This window comes from Cucumis melo, chromosome 6, assembly GCF_025177605.1.
Source record: "Cucumis melo cultivar AY chromosome 6, USDA_Cmelo_AY_1.0, whole genome shotgun sequence".
Lineage (NCBI taxonomy): Eukaryota > Viridiplantae > Streptophyta > Magnoliopsida > Cucurbitales > Cucurbitaceae > Cucumis > Cucumis melo.
In genome coordinates this window covers 33,046,023-33,068,061 of record NC_066862.1, presented here as the reverse complement: position 1 = coordinate 33,068,061, position 22,039 = coordinate 33,046,023, and the positions used below count along the sequence as shown (strand labels likewise).

General features: G+C 30.7%; 1 protein-coding gene across 1 annotated transcript; it reads right to left on the bottom strand.

Annotated features, from left to right (window-relative positions):
* Positions 1–17,582: 17,582 nt before the first annotated feature.
* Positions 17,583–21,636, bottom strand: LOC103501576 (lactoylglutathione lyase GLX1-like). The gene is made up of 9 exons (XM_008465183.3): positions 21,541–21,636; positions 21,311–21,432; positions 20,736–20,860; positions 20,585–20,649; positions 20,282–20,488; positions 19,561–19,608; positions 18,920–19,033; positions 17,913–18,065; positions 17,583–17,774 (listed from the first exon to the last, which is right to left on the bottom strand). The coding sequence occupies exons 1-9, from the start codon at positions 21,595–21,597 to the stop codon at positions 17,733–17,735; spliced, it is 933 nt and encodes a 310-aa protein (XP_008463405.1). The 5' UTR covers positions 21,598–21,636; the 3' UTR covers positions 17,583–17,732.
* Positions 21,637–22,039: the final 403 nt, after the last annotated feature.

Below are 22,039 nucleotides of genomic sequence, written 5' to 3'. Positions count from 1 at the left end.
GCCTGGTTGGGCAATGATAATAATTTGTTTATTTACAATTTTTTATTAATTAGAACAAGATTTGGTGATTCTAATTGTGGGTTAGTTCTGTTTGGTGGGGCCATCTTCTTTGCCCCCTCTCCTCTCTCTTTGTAACAAGAAGTAAAAATTTAGCCATTATGAACCATAATGAATAATAAAGAATAAAAAAGATAACCCAGAAGAAAACGGAAGGAATAAAAATAAATAATAATGTTAATTAGATTAGATAGGTATGGGAATGGCAGAGAGACGGGTGGAGGAGAGATGGCGGCGATGGAGGCTGTTGAGAAAGGCCGGTGAGGAGGTTGAAGGAAAGATAGAGAGGTTTTATTGTTTTTATGTAAGGGAGAGTGACAACCAAGTAAAGGTAAGAGACAACCCTTCAACAGCTCTCCCTCTTAACCTCAGCCATCCCTCCTTTTTTTCTTTTTTTACTTTTAATATATATCAATTCTATCATTTTTTTTTACTCTTTTGAAATTTAATGTTCAACCTAGTTTTGGTTGTCATCTAAAAATTGAATAAAAAGGTCATATATAGAATGATCTCATCTAGATATATGTATATGTAAAAGAGTTTTCTATTTAGAATGGTGTGAATGGTGTAGGATGTAAATGTGTTTTTCATATTCTTAGTGGAAATATCATAAAAAAGAATTAGTAAAAGTTTTGAAGAATACTCGCATTTGGACTCTAAATTTTGAAAATCTACCTTTTTCGTCTCTGGGACAAATCCATTTAATCATGAGTTTTCAAGATGTATCTTAGTCTCCGACATTTTGATACTTTAAAAATAGGTATAGTAGCAAATATAACAATTATATTAAAAATAATTAAGCATGTAGCAACAATATTTTTTAAAAATTACAAATATATATAGCAAAATATATCGAAGTATATCAATGATATAAGTCTATCAACTAAAAGATCATGTACCAAATAGTAGTCTATCACAAATAAATCCTAATTATGAATTTTGCTATATATATATAGGATTTTTTAAAAATGTTGTTGTATGGTCGATTATTATTACTAAAATTGCTCATTAGAAAGTGTGAAATAACTTTATATTTTTATTTTAAATAATTGTATGGCATTTTAAATTAGAAGAATAATTTCTAAAAAAATAATCATATATCCACTCTAAAACTATTTTTTCTAAATTTAAAAATGGTTAATTTTCATTAATATAATGAACCGCCAAAAGACTAATGGCCGTGTAACAAAATTAAAAGGGCCTATGGCCATTTTTTTAAAAAATATTTCAGGTCCGGCCTTTTCATCCCTTACTTCTCTTTCTCTTCTGCAACATTTTTCCTTTCCATCGTCTTTTTCTTTCTTCTTTTGCCATTTTTCTTTTATATTTTTTTTGAAATAATGATTTTTTCAATCAATAAATATTATATTATTTAGTTTAAAATCGTGTATCAAATAGAAAAGATATTGAAAAAAAATGTTAAAAGACGAGATCATTTAGATTTGGATAGTCAAATCTAGATACCAAATAATCTTGAAAACAATTGTCTAGGTAATTCTATCAGGTAGCAAATAATCTTTGAAAAAAATATATATTAAAATTAGGTAGTCAAATCTAAATGATGAATCTTTTAAAAAAATCATTATTTGACTAATCTATTAGAAATCTTTGAAAAAAAAATTAACATAAATGATCGGAATCTTGAAAAAATAAATCTGTTTAGATTTGGGTAGTTAAATATAACGCCAAATTTTATGTGCTTGAGTGCAAGTTAATTGGCTGTTGACTGGTACATTCTCGCTATTTTACGTAGCTTGTGAACTCTTTTTCATTTTTGAACGTAAATATGTTATATTTTTTAAATGCTCTTTAAAAATCATATAATTATTTTAACAAAAACAAACAAAAATTATTTCAAAAACCTTTTAAACCTATTTTAAAAATTTACTATGCCCATTTTAATAAATTTTGAGACTAAAAGATAATTTTTTCAAATTTTTTTTATATGTTTGCTAATTTAGAAAATTGACATTTCTTAAACAATCCAAATTCCTTGGAGCTGCCTTACAATATTACTTTGATTTTATATACATAATATGATTGGAGGAGAAATATTTTAGAAAGAATGTTGGCCATTGAAAAACCAAACATGCTAGAAACCAACTAGTTAGAAAAGGCAGAGAGAATGAAGGTGCACCGAGATATCGATCACTAGTAAGGATACATTTCTCTCTTCCGAAACCTAATCACATGACAGAGCAGAAAATCAGTGCCGACACTATCGGCACATCAACCAAACAATTTTATTAAAAATTCACATTACAGTAACATAAATTTTGGCATAATCACATAACGGCAGTAGGGCGATCTCAGCAAACCAAAATTTGGCCTCTCAAGAAAGAATCAGCAGAATATTAATTACAGACAAGTTTTGTCATAATTGATTTTGTCTTTTTTGGAATACAAGAACATCTCAAAACACAGTTTTCCAATACAATTTTAGTAGAGGAAATTTTTTCTATTATTTCTCATTCTTTAGAATCACTCAAAATATACCCAACACCAAAAGAGATGGAAGGTTGGATTTGAGTCTCAATTTTCATCCCAAGTCACCGCCCATCACTGAGTTGGTAGGTTGGGTTGAATTGGATAATATAATACTCAACCATAAAACATTTCAATTGGACCATATAATACTCAACAATGTTTGTCGCTTGTGGCGTAGCTACTCTTTTTCTTTCACCAAAAAAATCCTGCATTTGAACATGAAAACCGTGTGATAAAACAGATGTTTTACTCTTTTGGCATTTGTAACGCGCAATCATCTTATTTTATCTATTTTGCTATGCGTTTTCTTCATTTTACCTCGTGTAAGGCTGCATTGTTCTATCTAAAAGGCCATAATAATTTATATTTCTACAAGTTACCGATAGTTATTGTAGAATTCGATATGAGTTTGATATTGATATTGTATTTAGGAGGAGTCTAAATATAGTAAATGTGAGGGCATCTCACTCTTGGGGGGAACTTAACATATTGCATTTATTGAGGGGATCTCATACAAAGCTTGAAAAAAAAAACCATTTTTGTTGAAGTAGGGGAGTTCAAACTTAGAAGACCTAAGTTGAAATGTAGAAGAGTGTAAACTATATGAAAGACACTAAAGAGGGTCTGCGTTAAATAAGTACAGTAACGACACGAGTTTAGGAGGAGAATATGAATGAACTAGTATCACATTTGAATGAGAGAGCTCTTAAAGATATGAAACTAAGGTTAAGAATGACTTAAAAAAGAATCAAAAGTTATTATTTATATCTTCCTTTTTTGTGGCACGATCATAGGAATTCCAAAGTTAAGAGTCCTTCGTTTGAAACAATCCTATGTAAGCATGCGGACAAGTAAGGTTTGATGTTTGTGAGGACTTGGTGTTGATTTGTGAGGACAAATAAGCTTGATGTTTCAAGGTTGTAGGGGATGGAATGTCAGGGATCCAAATTCTGAATCTTGGTACGAATCTTAGGCGTGGTACGAATCTTTCAACAGAGCTGAAGGTCCCATGTCCAGTGGATATCAGCAGTCTCCTAGTTTCTCGGTTGGTTCTGGTGGAGTTATATCATCTGCTGGTGCACACAGAATTACTAGTCAAATGATTTCTACACCTGGTTTCAGTAATAACATTAACTATGCAAGCTAAGCAGCAACCAATCGTATTCAAGCAGGGACAATTCTAGTAATGGTAGTGGGCTCCCCAGTGTTGAATCTACAGGGTTGTCTCAAGTGCAATTGCAAAAGCAGCATATTGGCGGTCAGAACAGTCGTATATTACAGAATCTTAGTAGCCAAATGGGTAGTGGAATAAGGTCTAGGTTACAGCAGAAATCTTATGGCTTTACAAATGGATCTGTAAATGGTAGCTTAGGATTAATAGGTAGCAATGTACAACTTTTGAAAGAATCTAGGCGTGAAGCTTTAAGAGTACTTTCGTTGTAATTGCTAAACATTTTATAGAGTGAAGCTTTGTGCCTGAAGCTTTGTTACAGGCACTGCCTTTTCAGATCTTATATAGTGAGTCTTGGTAGAATTTTACAAAGAAAAAAGTTAAACCGGCCTGATTTGTTTGGGCTTTGGGGTGGGGTTTTAAGTGGAAACAAAGAGTTGAAGTGTTAGATTTACACTTGGGTTTGCCTTCCTCCATGGCTAGTGATTGATGGAGGCAGAGGTCAAACTAGGTTAGTGGCGACAACGTCAACTAAATTTCAATGAGATAAAATTTTAGATCTCTGATATCATGTAAGTTTGTATATAGAATAATTGTATATTTTTTTTATAATAACCAAAATTACAAACATAGATATACACATATAAAGTAAAGAATATATAAGAATAATATTTAAAAAAAAATTCTAATTATGGCAATAAAATATATATTAATTTAAATTGTAAACATACAACCAAAAGTGTAAAAATCATGTTTCAAAAACTCTCAAACAATGAAATGGAAAAGAATTACGTGGAACCCAAGCTAGAAAATATTACTTAGCCTCTCACTCACATACTGGAAAATGAGATGTTCAAATGCATAAAACTAAACTTAAAAGACTAAAAGATAGACAGAAATATTCATCAATTGAATGCTGGAATTTGTCTCCGTCAAAACTTAGAAGTAGAAATTTATTTAAATAAAACTTGTGGCATCGCCTCTTTTGCACTCACACTAGGGTTGATACATCTGGCCTCTTCTGCACTCTTGGACTTAGGGGTTGGTATATTGTGTTTCTGCATGACAAAGACAAGCTTGTTCAACACACATTCTACCCATGATCAGCTCGAAACCAACAAAACAACAAAATAGAAATGTAAAACTATAGAACGATTTTGAATATGGTGAGATTGGATAACATATTTTTGATGCTATCATGTATTTATAATTATTTTTAGTATTTCTGTTCTTTAAAAAAATTTCAACATAAAGATATACATTATTTATACTTGTAAACTACATAAATGGGTATGTTTGAACTGCACAATTGGATTATATATTTACTCCCTACTTTGTTATTCTTTCTATGTTTTTCAAAACACAATATATTGTTGAAACTATTCATGTAGAAAATTTGTGATATTTTATTAACAGATTTATTATACTTTGTCAAATTTTTATTGATACAGCGAAAAATTAGCACACCTATCATACTAAAATATTTAGTATATCGATAACTCATAGGTCCTTTTAACATAATATTTGAAATATAATCGACATTCTTTTTTAGGTCAATTAATTGAGCAAATCTCACATCTACAAATTTAAGAAAAGTTCACATTACCATTATAAAAAAAAAAGTTTATAATTCAATTCCATACAGACCTTTTAGATTGACCAAAGGAACACGTGGACTTTTTTTAGATCCTTCGTGGATTCATCCTTTATTAAATTAAAATAAAGAATAATTATTTATTCCCATTTGAACAAATTAGAAAAGAATAAAATATGAATATTAAAATAAATAGGAAAACAAATTAAATTAAGTTGGTATACCAAATAAGACCTTGACGTTCATGTAGTTGGTCCAACACGTTATTTTGTTGGCTAAAAAACCAAATTCTTTTTATTCTTAGTCTAATTTCCAAAACAAAGCTGGTAAATTTTGACCCTTTTCTTCCCAATTTTAAATTATTTTCCTTTTATACACAAAAAAATTTGCCTTTTAAACTCACCCACTCCTGCTAAAGAATTTTCTATCCCTTCATTGAAGCAAGTTAAAGCCCACAGCAATGCCTTTCTTTTCAACCTTCTTCAAATGCTTCTCTGATCCTGATCAGCATCAACAATCTAAACACTATGTTTGCAATGGAGATGTCTGTGTACTCAAAGACCGAGCCTCACCTAAGGTGAACGAGAAAAAGATCGATAAGGAACCATCGTCGAGTTCATTCCGTGCTCGTTTTCTTCAAATGAAATAGTGAATGATATATCAACTTGTGAAAGGAGATTAAATTGAAGTTGAACACAGGAAGGTGGTTGTAAAGGAAGGCAAGTTTATGTGGTTTGTGTGAATCATGCAAAGAATTAGAATACTGATCTTTGTTTTTATCATTTATTTATTTTTAAAAGAGGGTAATTGGGGGTGTATGTATATATTAATATGTCTTCATCATCACCTTAATCTTCTTCAATATTATCTAAGAATTAAGACTACAGTAAATTATCGTTTTGATTCGTGAACTTCGATTATTCTTGCTCTCTGTTTTAGTTCCATACAGAAACCAACCATTAGTTTAGTATTTTACAGCTACATTTAATTAACTCCATCTCTCGCAAGCAAGAAATAAGAAATAAAAACAAATATATAGCCAATGGCTAGATTATTATATATATATATATATATATATATATAAACTAGAGTACAATTAAAAATAAAATCAATCTAATGAGAGTAATTGGTGTTGAGGCATCTGTCCACACGGGATTTCCGGAGAAACATTTTTAGTGGAGTTGAACTTGTGCTTATGATGTGTTTGTGTTGATTTGAAGCAAAGTGATTCAATCTCTAGTATTTGATCCTCTGATCCTCTCTCAGTTGAATATTTACATTTGATTTGAGAAAGTGGAGCACATGATGTTCTTGAAGTTGGAGTGAAGTCTTGGAAGAAAGCTTGTATCTTAGCTTTAAAGAAACTTCAATCATTGAGGCTGGTGGTTGTGGGGTTCAAGAGTCTTCTAGCTGGGAGAATTCTCTGTAGATCTTTTGGAGTAAAAATTTTTGTCTCCTTGAAATTCTCTATTTATATAGAATCCTTTGTGACACTACAACAAGTCGGAGGACTCCCGACGCCGTAATGCATCAGTGAAGATTGGAAACAACGTCGGGGAAGACTTTTCCGACGTACAAAACGATGTCGAAAAGAGTGTTGAAAGAAATGTGTCCGGAGAAATATTCTCGACGTGCAAGTTGCAGGACAACGTCGTAAATACACTTCTCCCGACTTCTATGTGGCCATCAACGTCGGCAAAACATGATCCCCAACGTCCTCTATAGGTGTCGGGAAAAGATATTTCCAACGCAACGTTGGAAACATTTACCCTGATGCTTTCGACCTAGCGTTGGGGAAAGGGCTTAGCTTCTGACGCCTTTTGTGTGTCGAAAAATAGTTTATATATATATATATATATATTTGTTGAAATGTTCTTTATTCAATCGTAAAGTATTCTTTTCGATTCTAATTTGATTTAAATTGACTCAAATTTTACAAAATAAGCAATAAATTAGGAAATAATTATATAAAATTCCAAATCCAAAATAAGTATATTATAATTAAATATTACACTATCTGAATATTTGAAAAAAATTACATATAAATGAAAAAAAAAATGTTTGTCTCCTAATGGCCACGTACACCATATTACAACAAGTCCATATCTAAAATGACATAAAAGTAAGTGTAGATATACATATCATTGAACAACGCAAAGTAAAAAACTTAATAATTGAAAAATATGTACCGCCAGGGCTCATGGTTTCCTTTGTGCCCGACTCATTTCTTCTACCATCATCTTCATTTTTTACATTTGTGAAGTTAGTAGCTTTGATGTTTTTCTTTGTTCTTCAATCATGCGTTTAGCTTCTTCAAGCTCAACTCTTTGCTGCTCAATCATGACGTTAGCACAACTTTTGCGGGACTTGGGGTTGGGTCCCCAACCAAGACCTTTTAAGTAGCCTAGTCATCTACCCAAAACCTTCTAGTATATCTCATCCCTAGAGAGTGGTTGAGAACCCTCTGGCGTGGGCTGGGACTGGAGTTCCAGCATTGGATTCTGCAAAAAAAAAAAAATTGTAATTAAGTTATGAAGACATAAATAAAGTACAAAATAAGACAAAAGTATCGCTTGAACTTACATGCACATCCTCATCAGCCTGCGAAACGAATGTGCCATTCCAAGCATGTGTTTATGTGAATAACTCCACATGGTCGACTGGCTGACTTTGTTTCTCAGTGAGCTCATGCTGTTGTTGTAGAAACGACTTGGACTCGCTACTATGATTGTAAAGCTGTTTTTGTCTAGCAGCCTTGTTCGTCTGTGATTGCTCCTACATGAAAACAATAGTTAAATGAAATAATATACCTTTACAATATATAAGTCCCACCTAAAATGCACGACTCATGTAGTGATCGTATAGGAAGTGCCAATCTTCTAGACGTCTTACCAATATGTGCGGTGAGTTGGCATGTACCTGTTCAGGGTCGCTATACTTTTTGAAATGTCTATGACAGTCGCCCCTGAACTCCTTGAAATAAGTGAGCATTTGATGAACAAATCTATTTATTGCTTGATCGTTGAAATTAAGCATGAAAAAGTGCTACACATTACAAAACACCACACATTAGCTTGGTTTATATTTAAGTATGTTTGAAATGAAAACAAATTGTTTACTGCATGTACTTGTAGTGCGCCTTTGACAACCACAATATATCTTCGTCCAACTTCAGCCCACCTAAGGCTTATGTTTTCTCCAGCATCTCGATTTCTTGTAGTGTGAGCTCTATGAGTTTGGGCTTTGTTGGTCCATGGATCAGACTCATGAGTTCAATCAATGGATTTAAGTTATATTTATCATTTCGGCTAAATTATGCTTCTTTTTCTTTTTTTTTACTCAATTGAACTTTAGCCCAAATAAATAATATTTAATTGAACCAAAATAATTAACTTCATTCAATGGTCGTGATGAAAACATGCATCATTGTTATGTCTCCAATTTCAATTTAGGACACATGTCAATTTTTAATTAGTCCCAAGTTTAATTATATGAATTTTTCTGCCGTTAATTTGGTAAATGATGTGAAAATTTGTAGTTAATCTAAAATTCCTCGTTCAACACCATCAACATCCTATAACTTATGCCCTAAAAAGTTAAACTCAAGTCAATATCGTACATCAACTATTGATCTAAAAATAGAACAACGATGAGATTTAGTCGATTTGAGCTCTATATCTATTGTGAGGTCGCTCGTGATGCACACTTTCAAGTTGTGGATCATTCTAAAAAGAGGTCATCAGCTCTCAAATTACTATTTGAATTATTGGCTTGCCTTAATTAGTCTCGAACTAAATTGGATGCCCCTTTGATCACTACACAATTGAGAGCAACAAAAGTAAAAAACAATAGGAGCCCAACAACTTCACTACTCTACCCAACATTGCCACAACCCCATGCAACATTGAGGGCTTTGAAGCATCTTTTTCTTTATCTGAAGTGTCATGAAGATATCCAACGGCATAGTGCCACTTGTTATATATGCCTTATAGCATTTTCAAGTGTTGATTATGGGAGTATCGTAACACTACTCCATAGGTTTGGATTATTGTGGCTATCTTTGAAGATGTGTTTCGTGGAATCGAACTTGTGTTTCATGTCAGTGAGTATAGATTGATTTCTACTACTTGATCATCTTATTCTTTCTCAATTATAATGCATATGCTAGACGTATGAAAGTAAATTGCATCCAAAGTTCTTGAAGTTTGAGTCTTGTAAGAATATTGATATTGCAAAGGCATTCAATCTTTAAGAGTGTAATATGAGTCAATATTAGAAGAATTAGTCTCTCCAGGTGTTCTCTATAGTCTTCAAGAGTCTTGTAAAAAACTTGTAATTGAGTTTGGTTAGCTTATTTTATTAAGAAAAAATTGGACTATTAATAAATATATGGATAATAAATAAAGACATGTGGCTTTGGAGATTTGGTATTTATGTTGAATAACATTTACTAATAAATATATGGTTAATATTTATTAATAAAGATATTCTGGTTGTTGTGGTTGTTACTATATATATTCTCAAGTTGGTTATCGATTATTAATAAGTATATGGTTAATATTTATTAATAAATTGATGAAGTTGGCTTTTGTGTTGTTAACAATGTGTGACCTAAAAAATATAATCTAGTGGTCGTATGATATTTTTGTAGTTGAAGAAAGAAGTATGGGCGTTGTGCATAAAAAATTATGTGTTGAGAAAGTCTTTTCTAAAGTACTCAGTTTGTGTAGTGTATGTGTTGAACACTTTGTTTGTGGCATTGTGAGTCACTTGTTTGAGAAGATCCGTGCAAGTTAGGGGAGTCTAACATTGAAGATTATTCTAAGGAGTCTCTCACAGGGGGAGCCTGCACATTGAGATGCAAGGATGAAGCATGAAGCATATGATCTAGAGGGAGTCTAGATTGAATTCCTTGTTCACGCATCAAGTGGTTTAGGGGAAGCCTAAACGTTTATCTCCTAAAAGTCATATGATTCAAGATAGTTGATTCTTGATAAGCTATGTACTTGTGATCCCTTTCAGTCTTTATAAAATGATCTTTTCAATCGAGCTAAAGGCTCCTCAGATGTAGATGTTGTGCCATCAAACTGGGTTACCGAAGTTTGATGTGTTCTTCTGTGTTTTCATAGTTATTCTTTCTATTATTAACACACGATACGACAAATAGTACAACAATAGCTAAGTGTGTGTTTTCTCAGAACTTGTCCATAGGCTCAACTAATTGAATTTAGAGGATTAGTTGACATGTCATATTTTTGGACTCCATAGGACTTTAGTTCAAATAATAATACCAAATTGGATAAAGTTATTTTATTCAATTCACCCGTTAGGAGGAAAATACTTGACATCATTAGAATTTGACAATTTGTATGTTTGTTTTCAATTTTGGATGTGTGAAAACTTTTAATTTGTCTCAAAATTTGATGTTTTATAGTTTCATCATTAATTTAATTTTTGATTGGTCTAAAATTTCTCAATTGCCAATATTAATTGCATAAGTAATATGTTTTATATGAATTAGTATATCAATTATTCATGGATATACCAAAAATAAAAAGTGTACTCAGTTCCTCGAAATGTTAATATAAATATAACAAAACACCAAAGATTTACGGTCCATGTAACAAAACCAAAAAACTCATGATATTTTCATAAATTCTAGTTTTGCCCTTGAATAATGAAGACGATTTTTCACTTCTTTTTCTTCTTCTTTTTTGCAATTTATTCATCTCCTTTTTATATTATTAATTGCTTCATATTCTTATTTTTCTTTGTTTTACAATAGTATGGTTATTTATGTAAATATTTACCAATAATTTCTTCATTTCCTCTTGTCGAATTTTTTCATTCTTCTTCGTTTCTCATCTTCTTTTTTTCTTCTTGGTACAAGATCTAAATGATAATGATACAAGATTTAAATGATCGTGTACCAATATCTGAACGATTAGTTGTCTATCTCAGATAGATGAAGATAGACCAATATTACTAATAAATCGCGCATTGATTTGGTACAAGATCGTTTAGACTGGTATTACAAGAAAAACCCATTATTATGACAGTTGGTTCCATCCCAAATTGAAAGAATGGAACAAATAACTATCATCAAATGTCAAAAAGCGAGTTTTTGACGGAAAAAGACGGTGATTTCAGAATGCTCAAATACATGTTAGTTATTTGCTGTCATAATATGTAAGGGCATTAAAAAAATTAATTAAATATTTTTTATTAAAATAAAAAAAATAAAGAAAAGGCAAAATCTCTCACTTTTCTTCTTCAAAATCCATCCCTTTCCTTCATCACGCACATTCCCCTCACGAACGACAGCAACGACGCACGACGAAAACCCCAACCTTAACCCCATTCTTCTCATCTCCACGTCCTTTCTTCTCGACGACGGAGACCCATGGCGAGGAGACCCATAGCGATGGAGACCCACAGCTAGGAAACCCATATCGTCGCCGGCGAGTTCTTGATATTTCTTTTTTTGTTTCTTCTCCCTCCGTTTATCTCTTCCTCTTCTCTGTGCACAGTCTCACAAATTACCTTGATAAATTCAAGAGGAAGTAAGGTTCTTAGAGACAATATAAAGAGCACTGATTTCTTGTCTTCTTTGTCTCTCCCTTTCTCTCCCTAACTCAACGCCTTTCTCCATTCTCTAAGGTATCGTAACTAAAAAACGCATTTTAACTATTTTGTGATTCTGTAAAGGTATATTGATGGTTTTGTGAAATATATTGTTGGCTATGTGATGAAGCATTTTGGTAGCTTACAATGTGTTTGATGAAATGTCTCAATGAAGCCTTTGGTTTATTTTCAATTGATTTTTGTTTTTTTTGAATTAGGAAATCAAGACCAAGGGAGATTTCATGGCTATGGGAGGAAGCTTTGAGAAAAAAAGAATGAAAATGAATGGTTAGATTTTAAACTTTGATGATGTGTAGCCTTTAAGCATTTTCTAGAGTTTAGTTGTTACAGTCATACATGTTTAGTGTTAGGTTTTATTTCTAGTGCAGGAATTTCAATCTCCTCTCTTATTGAAAAGAATATTTAGTCTTAGGATGTATTTAGGATTGTTTCTCAAGTTAAGAATTTTGGAGTGAATGAAAAATTATTTGGATACTTGGTTCTATATTTTGCTATGGTTTCTTACATAGCACTTTAAGGTGCTTACATGTTTTTTTAAAACATGAACATTTTAGAAGATTGTTGCCAAAGACACTCTCGAAGATGACCTTCAATTTTAAAATTCAATCAACCAAAAAAAGAAAAGTGTCAGCTTTTTTAATGTAATTAAAAAGACTTCGATTTCACTCATTCCCTCGATGACTGTTCATAAAAAGGCGTGAAAGAACTTAGATCGTGTCTATATATTATAAGCCCACGAAATAGCATTGCATCTTCCCATTTCTTTTTCATTTTTCAACAACTTTTTGTGTATTTTCATTGGTTTCCCTTCTTAATGCGAATTTCTTCACAGGCGGTTCGATTTGTATTTTTGTGAATATCGGTTTCCTTTAATATGCATCATAAATAGAATATTAGAGAGCTACTTCTCAAATGATAAAAGGATTCCAAAGAATTTTGCAAAATAGAAATCCTGAAACTTTCGGACTCTATATAAATATAAATAAGATAATATGGTAAAAATCATTGATTTTCACTTACTAAAATAATTGAATAGACTTTTGAGTCTTTGACTTATTTTATTTATTAGCAATACTTCAAAATAAAACTTCACAGTACTTATCAAAATTGGAAGAATGATGCATTAACCCTCAGAAGGAACAAATGAAGCCAAGAATACAATAGAATTGAGCTATGTAATAGAAAAATACTATAATATTGTTTCATTTTCTTCAAGGCTACTGTGTTCTAAAAACATGACCATGTAGGTAGAGGAAATATATCATTAAATAAGTTACTTATAGAGAACTTTTAGAAAAAATTTCCTAATTTCATACCATTGTCTTTTTCAAGCTCTTTTTTCCTAGAAGTAGTGAACTGATATCATTACTTTAAGTTATCTACATGATTTGCTTCAAGGGTGAAATTCAAAAGGAAATGCCAAATTTAATGAAGATCTACATCCCATGCCCTGCTTTTGACAACTTTTGTATTCTGTACAACTTACTTCTTCTTTATGGTGTCTTAGACACAAGGAGTTTTCTTGCAACTATAGCCCAGTTTTCATCCTCAATGATTGGAAACCCATGCTTTATCAGTTACTCTTTGTGAGGGGCCCTCTCATCCTCTTTGTTGTGCCCCTCTCTTGACTTTATTATATTTCTCTATTGTTTCTTATAAAAAAATTGTCTACATGCTTTGGCAGTTACTCTAGAAGCTCGTGTTATAACTAAGTAATCTTGAAAAAGAAACAAAAGTTGAATTTGCTTGATGATACAAAATGGGTCTAAGACATAATTTTAGTTTTTGATTGTTTTGGATGATTAATGATTTGTTTGTTTGCCAAAAATTTCAAATGGGTATGTAAGTCATCATGGTTGAAATTTTAAATAATTTGAAATTTTTACCTCTCATCATGTTTGTACTTCTGATGTCCAAGGTAAGTTAACAAATTAAAAATTAAAATTTTAACCGTTTAGCAAGTTTATTTCCACGTGAGAGTGGGTTATGTATATAATCACTTTAGGTTGTTGGTGATGCCTTTAATAAGGGCCTGTATGAAGAGCAAGCCCAATTGAAGAGTATTCCATTACTAGAATGAAGACCAAAGTACCAGATGTAGAAAAATTACAGCAGGAGGCATGTAGAAAAATGGTGATCTTGCTTATTCCTTAAACTTCTTTTGTAGTATTTTGAGTACAAAGTATTATCAAGGTTTATGTTCCATTGGATCCCATGCGAAAAAGAAAAAAAAAACTATATCAAGAAAAGGAAAAAATAAAGTTCTCTGTAAAGTATATGTGTAGGGTTGTCTCTTTCCCTCGTGTTGTTAAGGTTACTATGTTGTTAGTATTTTGCAGAGCAACAAACATATCGACTTTCCTGTGAGTATAGCTAAATGCCTCATTTTCTCCTCATCTCTTTACTTATTCTTAAGGCTATGCTTCTTGCCTTAGATGATTGATTACCCATCTCCATATATTGTCCCTGAGGATATGTCTCTAACAAAGGTTAAAACTTTATATGTAACCACCTCATGATTAATAAGATAGCTGTTTTATAACCAACTTTATTTTGTTGATGTTTTTTTTTTTGTTTTGCACCATTCATCTTAGTATTGATTAATAAGATAGCTTTTTTGTAACCATCTCATGAAATGACGACATTTTTTGTCGGAGTTCAACACAACTACACAACATCCTTGATTTGTTAAATCTCATGAAATATGTACATTAGTTGGAGCAAATTAAAAGATTGAACAAATGATAATAAATGTTTACATTCCAACCCATAATTGCTTTGTGTGAGAGTATGTAGAACTTTGAACCACAATTCAAGAATCAAACTAATTGTGAGACTTAATAAAAAAATATGGGGTTTTTTTTTCTTTTTTTGCTTTGTGATTTTATAATTTTGTTCATGGACTCATTATAAGTTGCTTTTGGTGACTACTTTAGTTTACATGTTTGATGTTTCTTTATTGGTGCAGGATATCTACGTGGAGTCTAAGTGTCCTATTTAGTGTTGTGTTGTGTATTTTATAATTTTAATCTATTTACAGCAAAAATGAGAATTTTCACTATTTTATGCTTTTTGTGTTGTGTATTAGTGTTGTGTTTTGCTATGAAGGTGATTTTATAATTATTCCAAACGACCCCTGTCACTTTTGCCAACATCATACTTTTATTATTCCTTTTTTACTTTTTTTGTTTCTTGCTTTAACATCATACTTGTCATCCCTTCTTACTATGTGACTCTTAGATTTTCTTTATTTCCATTTATTTCTTTTGGTTTTCAACTTTATTATTTGCTGAGATGAGATACTCTATTTTACTTGCCAGGCGCTAAAAGTTCTTCTTCTCAGCCTTCTACTTCAAATCCCAACACTTCATAATCAATTTTCACTAAAAATGTTGTTTTTCTCTCCTTTTGTACTTTGTGCTACTGCATCGTTTGATCAATATTTTTGCTTTTAGCCAATGATATGCTTATAGGTGTTTTAGCTTTGAGTTTTGTTATTGGTTGTTGGTTTTGGACTTTGTGTGAAGTTTTGTAATTAATTTAGCTGAGTTTGTGGGCTTATCCTTCGAGGTACTTTACTACTTGTCTGGTGTTTTAGGTTTATCCTCTGCTCAGTGAACTCACATTTAGTTCTTCTAGACTAGTCTCAACTTGTCATTGTTATTATCTATGTCACAGATAAAATATTGTGACGTATAAAAATATTGTGACGTATACTGCTTACCTTTGTCATTTTTGTGTGTGGAAATGAAATGTCATCATAGGCCCTTTTGCTACTAGTGTATGCTTTTTCTGTTTTATAGAATATTAACATGGATGAATTTGGCTTCAGGATGCTCTTATTTCTTAGTAAGCTTGAAATGTATACATACCTTTCTTACTAGCTTCCGATAATAGTGGTTGCACTTTCAATTTCTTACTACATGCTGAATCATCATCAAATGTAAAGGTTTATGATTAATTAGGACTAATGACTGTTGCTTTGTGGATATTTGTGTCATTTCATTTATTTTTATACTAACCTCTGGTAGTTATTGGTTTTTGAATCAGAAATGTTTGATTGTTGCTTTGTCTGTTGTAGGTGTTTGAGCTATTTCCTGTTTTTATAACAAGTCTTATTCTGAGCTACAATCATCATTTTCTTTTCTTACTAGGTTTTGCAAGAATCCATTGGAGCAGTGAAGCCATATTTGTGGCAATTGATTGATTTACAGGCCTTTTTGTAGGTTTGGTAGCCAAATTTTGGTCCAAATGTACTTATTCAAAAAGCTTGTTTATTGCTTCATTGTAAAAACACTTTACGAATAATTGTACATATATTAAAGTATATATATTAAAGCATTCACCATTTCTTTCTATATGGGTGTGTTGTATAGTACTTTGTGATTGTATTGGTGTGTGTAATGACAGGGTGGCAAGAAAAACATGCATTCAATTAAACATAGGGCAAGAATGGTAGGTGAAATGATGACAGTTAATAAAAGTCATAAATGATAAATAATGACATTTAGTATCTGTCAAACAAGATTAATAATAAAACTTATTCTCTGTCATAAAAATAAACAATGACAGTTATTCTCTGTCATAAGATCTAAATAATGACATTTATAATTTGTCATAAAATAAAGAATTCGTGACATTTATTCTCTGTCATGAAAAACACATTTTGTGACAGTTTTGTAGAACTGCCATAAAATACTTTCTATGACTGCCGCATCAATGACTGCAAATAATTGTCACGAAATCTTTTTATAACACCATTTAACTGTCATTGTAGGTCATTTTTCTACTAGTGTGGGTACAAGATCGTTTAGACTGGGTACAAGGGTACAAGATCGTTTAGACTGGTTATGGGATCGTTTAGACTGAGTACAAAATTATTTTTTTACATGTGTGTGACTAATTAATCGCAAGAGTATTTTTGTTATTTCACATTGTGGGCTTGTGGATTTTTTTCCTTTTTAAAATTGTTCTATACGGCGTAAATATTTTCGCACTTTGTTCTATTTTTGTTATTTAATCCCTATCAAAATGTAAGTACACCGTTTGATTAAAAAAACAAGAATAAAATAAAATAATAGAGAAGAAAAATATTTTGAATGACAAAACTGTTAAAATTATTAACAAATATATAGTAAAATTTTAGAACCTACCAATATAGATATTGATATATCAATGATAGATTTTGAAATATTATTATAATTGTATATATTTTAGTTTATTTAAAATTTATTTTTGCTTCATTTTGAAAACAACTCTAATAAAAAAATTTGAATTTTTACTATATTTGTAATTTAAAGAAACATCGATAGATATACAAATTTTCTTTTTCTACCCAATATAATTTCTCTCAAGTAATATATAGTTTTATAATTTGAGTTATTGAAACAAATAACTATTAGAAAATAAACTATTTTAAACACAACAAAAAAATGAGCCCAATTACATACCATCCATACAAATATTGCAAACTGCCCTCTTAAGCAAAGAAAATTAATTAAAAAATTAGCTCATCATCAACTTTGATTAATGCATATTATTCACTCAAAAGGACATATTATTATTCCACAATCATTAACCAATATAATTGATAAAAAAAATCTATATGTAGTGAAATACAAAATAGGGTAAATAATATAATAACACAACACTATATTAATTATAATAATAAAGACAATTTGAAGTAAGGGAATAATAAACTCTCAATCTTCAAGAAATGTACATAGTCCTCTTCACACATTTAGCATTTTAAATGTCATTCTACATTCTTGTTTTTCTTCATAGCCTTCCTCTTTGATAATCTTTATTGTCAACCATAATCTGAAGATCAAAAACCAAAAAGAAAAATGTTGAAAGGTAAGATTTCAAAGAAAAATGAGTCTAACTATATCAATGTTGTTTTTACTCCTAGGTCTCAATTAAATTAGTGATTTAAGATGATATTAGAAGTTTATTTACCGTTATCCAATTATCTGGGTCAGAAAAGCCAGTTAGTTTGACGTTGATATCAGACAGTAGAACAGGCTCGATGATTAGGTTACCACCAAGCTCTTTCATTACCAGCTTAGCTGCTTCAGCACTCTTGTTTACATTGTCAGTACCAATATACACCTGAAAAATGGAAAAAACAATCATAATATTGTTAATTGATTACTTTTCAAATTTCTAAATTCTCCTATTTATTGTTTAAAAATCTTGTTATATGGCTGAAAGATACTCCAAGCTAAATCCGAGGTCCACGGGCACAAACTCAAGTTTAAAAGAAAACAAGAATTTACATGAGTGAAAAGTCAAACCTTCGGATTTTAGATTTACCAAATTGGAACCCTCGAACGAAATTGTAATAACTAATTAAAAGGGGTCCAACAATGTTTAACTTCGGTTCATTTTTTGTCTCTACATATTTTCAAAATGTCTCTTTTTTTAAACCTCTCATTGCAACATAAGATAACATTTAGAAGTATATAGTGATCATAATGAGCTAAAGTTGAAAGAAGACAAATCAAATATACATTTTCAAGGTTAAAAAAACAAAAGAAACCAAAATCAAAAGTTCATAATTAAGTCAATGCAATAATGAAACAAACATATAATATTGATAGGTTTAGAAAGTCTTGATTTTTATTATTTTGGACTAAACCATTTGAAAGGCATAGAATTATATAAATATTGCGAGGTCTTTCCATTTTTTCAACGTGAAGTCTCATCAACTTTTTGAGATGCTAGCTAGTAAGTGTTATAACTTATATTCGTTACATGTTAATTAATTTCAGAACGATTAGTTTGAGCTATATATAGATAAAGTCATTGGGTTCTATAATAATAGAATCAATGCTTCAAGTTCGACATTAGCAACGTCACACATGGATGAAAGCATGAAAATAATTAGACTAAATAGTGTCTAGAAATAACATATGACATAGATAAAAAGAAAATAGAAAAAAATGTTTAAAGTTTAGGCATACCATTGAATAACCATCTCGTCCATCATCACGAGGGATATTTTTCCTCTTTTCCAATTGCAACACTGTTGTTGTTTTACTTTGGTTTATTCCATAACCCAAAGTCCCTAAAACAATCTGCCCAAAAAAAATATTATAAACCAACACATTTTTAAAATACTTAGTTGAGGAGAATATTAATTACATCCTATTATATAATAGGTTTAATACTCTTCAAAATCTCCAAACCAATTAATTCCTCCTTTTAAACATACAAAATTTAAAGATAATTCATTTTTTAAAAAACAAATATATGTTGTTTGGGTGACAACAAGTTTGAAGTTTGAAGTTTTTATATATATACTTTGTGATTAATTCACTCAATACAAAATGTCTTCAAAAATCAAGTTAATTCAATTTTTGAAAATAAAGAAAATAGGTTGTTTTCAAAAGAATGGTAATTATTGTTTTTTTTTTTAAACAAAAGTAAAGATCATAATTCAAAGCTAGATTTCAAAAAATATCTATCATTAAAAGTTTAGATAAAGATATATAATTTTCATAAACTTCAATAAATTGAATTTTAAAAGTATTTGCAAGATTTATATAATAAAACTATAGTTATCAATTAATTAAATACATTTTTAAATAATTAATGTGTATACCTGTCCTGTTGAATTGTTTTGCTTTTCAAACAACTTCATGCCCAATGCCTGCATTAATTAATTAAGTCATAGCAAATTAGTAACACAATTACTTTAATTATATTAGTCCAAAATTAAACTTCATACACAATATTTTAATAATATTAGATATTATAAAAATTCATTCGCTTTTTTCTTCATGAAATAAACTTATGAGTGTATGAAATCATTACTTTTCAAGAAGGAAAATATCACTAAATAATAACAAGCTTATAATTCCACTCAAAAATAAAAAAAGGAAAAAAAAACATAAAATATTAATTAAAAGTAATTCTTTGGATTGGTGTGGTTAACCTAGTATATAACATACAATATTAATCAAAATTAAAGTTTCAAATTTTAATTGTATTAGGTGGCATCATTTTTAAAAGATTAAAAAAATAGCAAAATTTATCGAGATAGATTATTTCGTATAGACTTTTAATTAGTGAGAAACTTTATTATTAATAGACTTTTACCGGCAATGTGATATCTATCTCTATCACATCACGGAACTTTCGTCTAAATTTTACTGTACTTGCAAACTTTTTTGGATTTGTTATATTTGCAATTGTTAAAAAAATATTTCGTGTCTACTTGATTTTTATGTTACTAAAAAAAATTTGAGCGCTAAATTTTGTCTAACAAACAAGTGAGTGAGGAGTACTCGATCCCTATAATTTGGAGTAGCAAAAAAGGTTACCTTCGTATAGAAGTTGAGAGATCGATTCAAATCTTCTACATGAAGCATAACTTGAACAAGAGGATCAGCAAAAGATATTCTTTGAATAAGTTTAAACTTATAGCCATCATGATCTTGCACAAAGGCAAACATGGTTTGGTTAACTTTTTGGGGTTTTTGGATCACCAATGCACCATTAGCTCTAGCTTTCTCCACGGATTTATAAACCTAACAAGACCATATATGACTAATTAGTAATTCAATACTAAAGAAATATATTAATATCGTACAAAACTATATATTACAAGAAGGAAAAAAACCCACATCTTGAGTGGCAATCCCAAAGTGTCCAAACTCTGTTCCAATAAATACATTATTGGAATCATGTCCTGAAAATGTGTGATCAAATATTATCGTTAATTTGAGACATAATATAATATATACATTATCAATTATGAGTTATTTGTGCACTCACTTTGTCTTAATTCTAACAAAAAGTGAGTGTTTTGGGGTCCAAATCCAACGAGGGCATCTCTATATTGACGTTCTGGAAAGTTCCTTCTTTTTAAAACTTTCATTCCAAAGCCTTTAGTGTAAAACCTACAGACATAATCAAAATCATTCTTAAAGGCCGATAAGTTTATTGCTTCCACAAAAATCAACTACAAAATAACTTGGTGTTTGTTTAATTTCATCTTTAAATTTAACGAACTATACAACAAGTATACTAAAAAAGAAAATTTATGCAACAAGTGTTTGATTTTCTTACCTAAGAAAGGTTGATCCTAAAGAGCACCTATTGTTTAGGTTATATATATATAATTAAATCAATGTTAAAATTTATAATCGGCAAGCTAACAATGAATAGATTCTAAACAGTTTGTGAAGGAAGAAGGACAAGAGTTTAAGCTCGTGGGTCATAACAATAAACACTTCCTCCCCTTAAGAGTTTTAATTTTTTTTAAAGGCCAATAAGTAGAACCAATATTAATCAAAGATGAATAATAATACTACATGAATAATTTAACTAGCATAAACATAATGACATACCGAATAGAACGGTCAAGATCTGATACGTGAATAACTGCACGAAGAAAATGGCGATGGTCCTTCTTTACCCATTCTAACACATTGTCGTTTAGATTACGAGCCGCTAAACTAGTTCCGATGATCTAAAATTGAAGTTGAATAATCATATATATATATATATATATAGATATATTTATGTATGTTCCATGTTAAAAGATTATATGAGAATGAAGAAGGGTAATTAAGCTTACCAAAGAGAGGAAGAGAAGAGATGAAACGATAGAAAAAGGTCCCAAGTTATTTGCCATATCTTCGAACTTCAAAGCTGCTATGAACGATAATGATAACTTTGATTGTAAAAAGAAAATGGAGGAAGGTATTTATAATGAAAATGTTGAATGGGCCTACGCGTTTTGTTTTCGGAGTTGTGTGGAATTGTCAAAGAAAGAAGTCATTGCTTTTGCTTCTTCTTATCTATACTTTTAAGTATTCAATTCAAAGTCAAAGATGGCATCTCATGTGACTGACTTGGTCCTTATCCTTTGCCTCAAACATCTTTACTTTTCATTTCTTTATCATTTTGATTTTGGTAGTTTGATGGTTTTTGATATTTTAGCTAGATTAGGTCTTTTTAATAGGACTTATGTGTACTTTAGAGTTTAAAATTTAAATCATCTTAAACTTCACATCTCAATTATAGCAGCCGCCGCCACCACTTGTCATTTGTCAGTTCGCCATTCGCCAATTACT

Excerpts from the sequence above, each read along its gene's own strand:
- LOC103501576 (XM_008465183.3), bottom strand. The coding sequence starts at position 21,597 with ATGGCAAATAACTTGGGACCTTTTTCTATCGTTTCATCTCTTCTCTTC. Across the intron at positions 21,433-21,540 it reads CTCTTCTCTTCCTCTCTTTG|ATCATCGGAACTAGTTTAGC; the intron begins GTAAGCTTAATT and ends CTTCAATTTTAG. Across the intron at positions 19,609-20,281 it reads CTCTCAACTTCTATACGAAG|GCATTGGGCATGAAGTTGTT; the intron begins GTAACCTTTTTT and ends TAATTAATGCAG.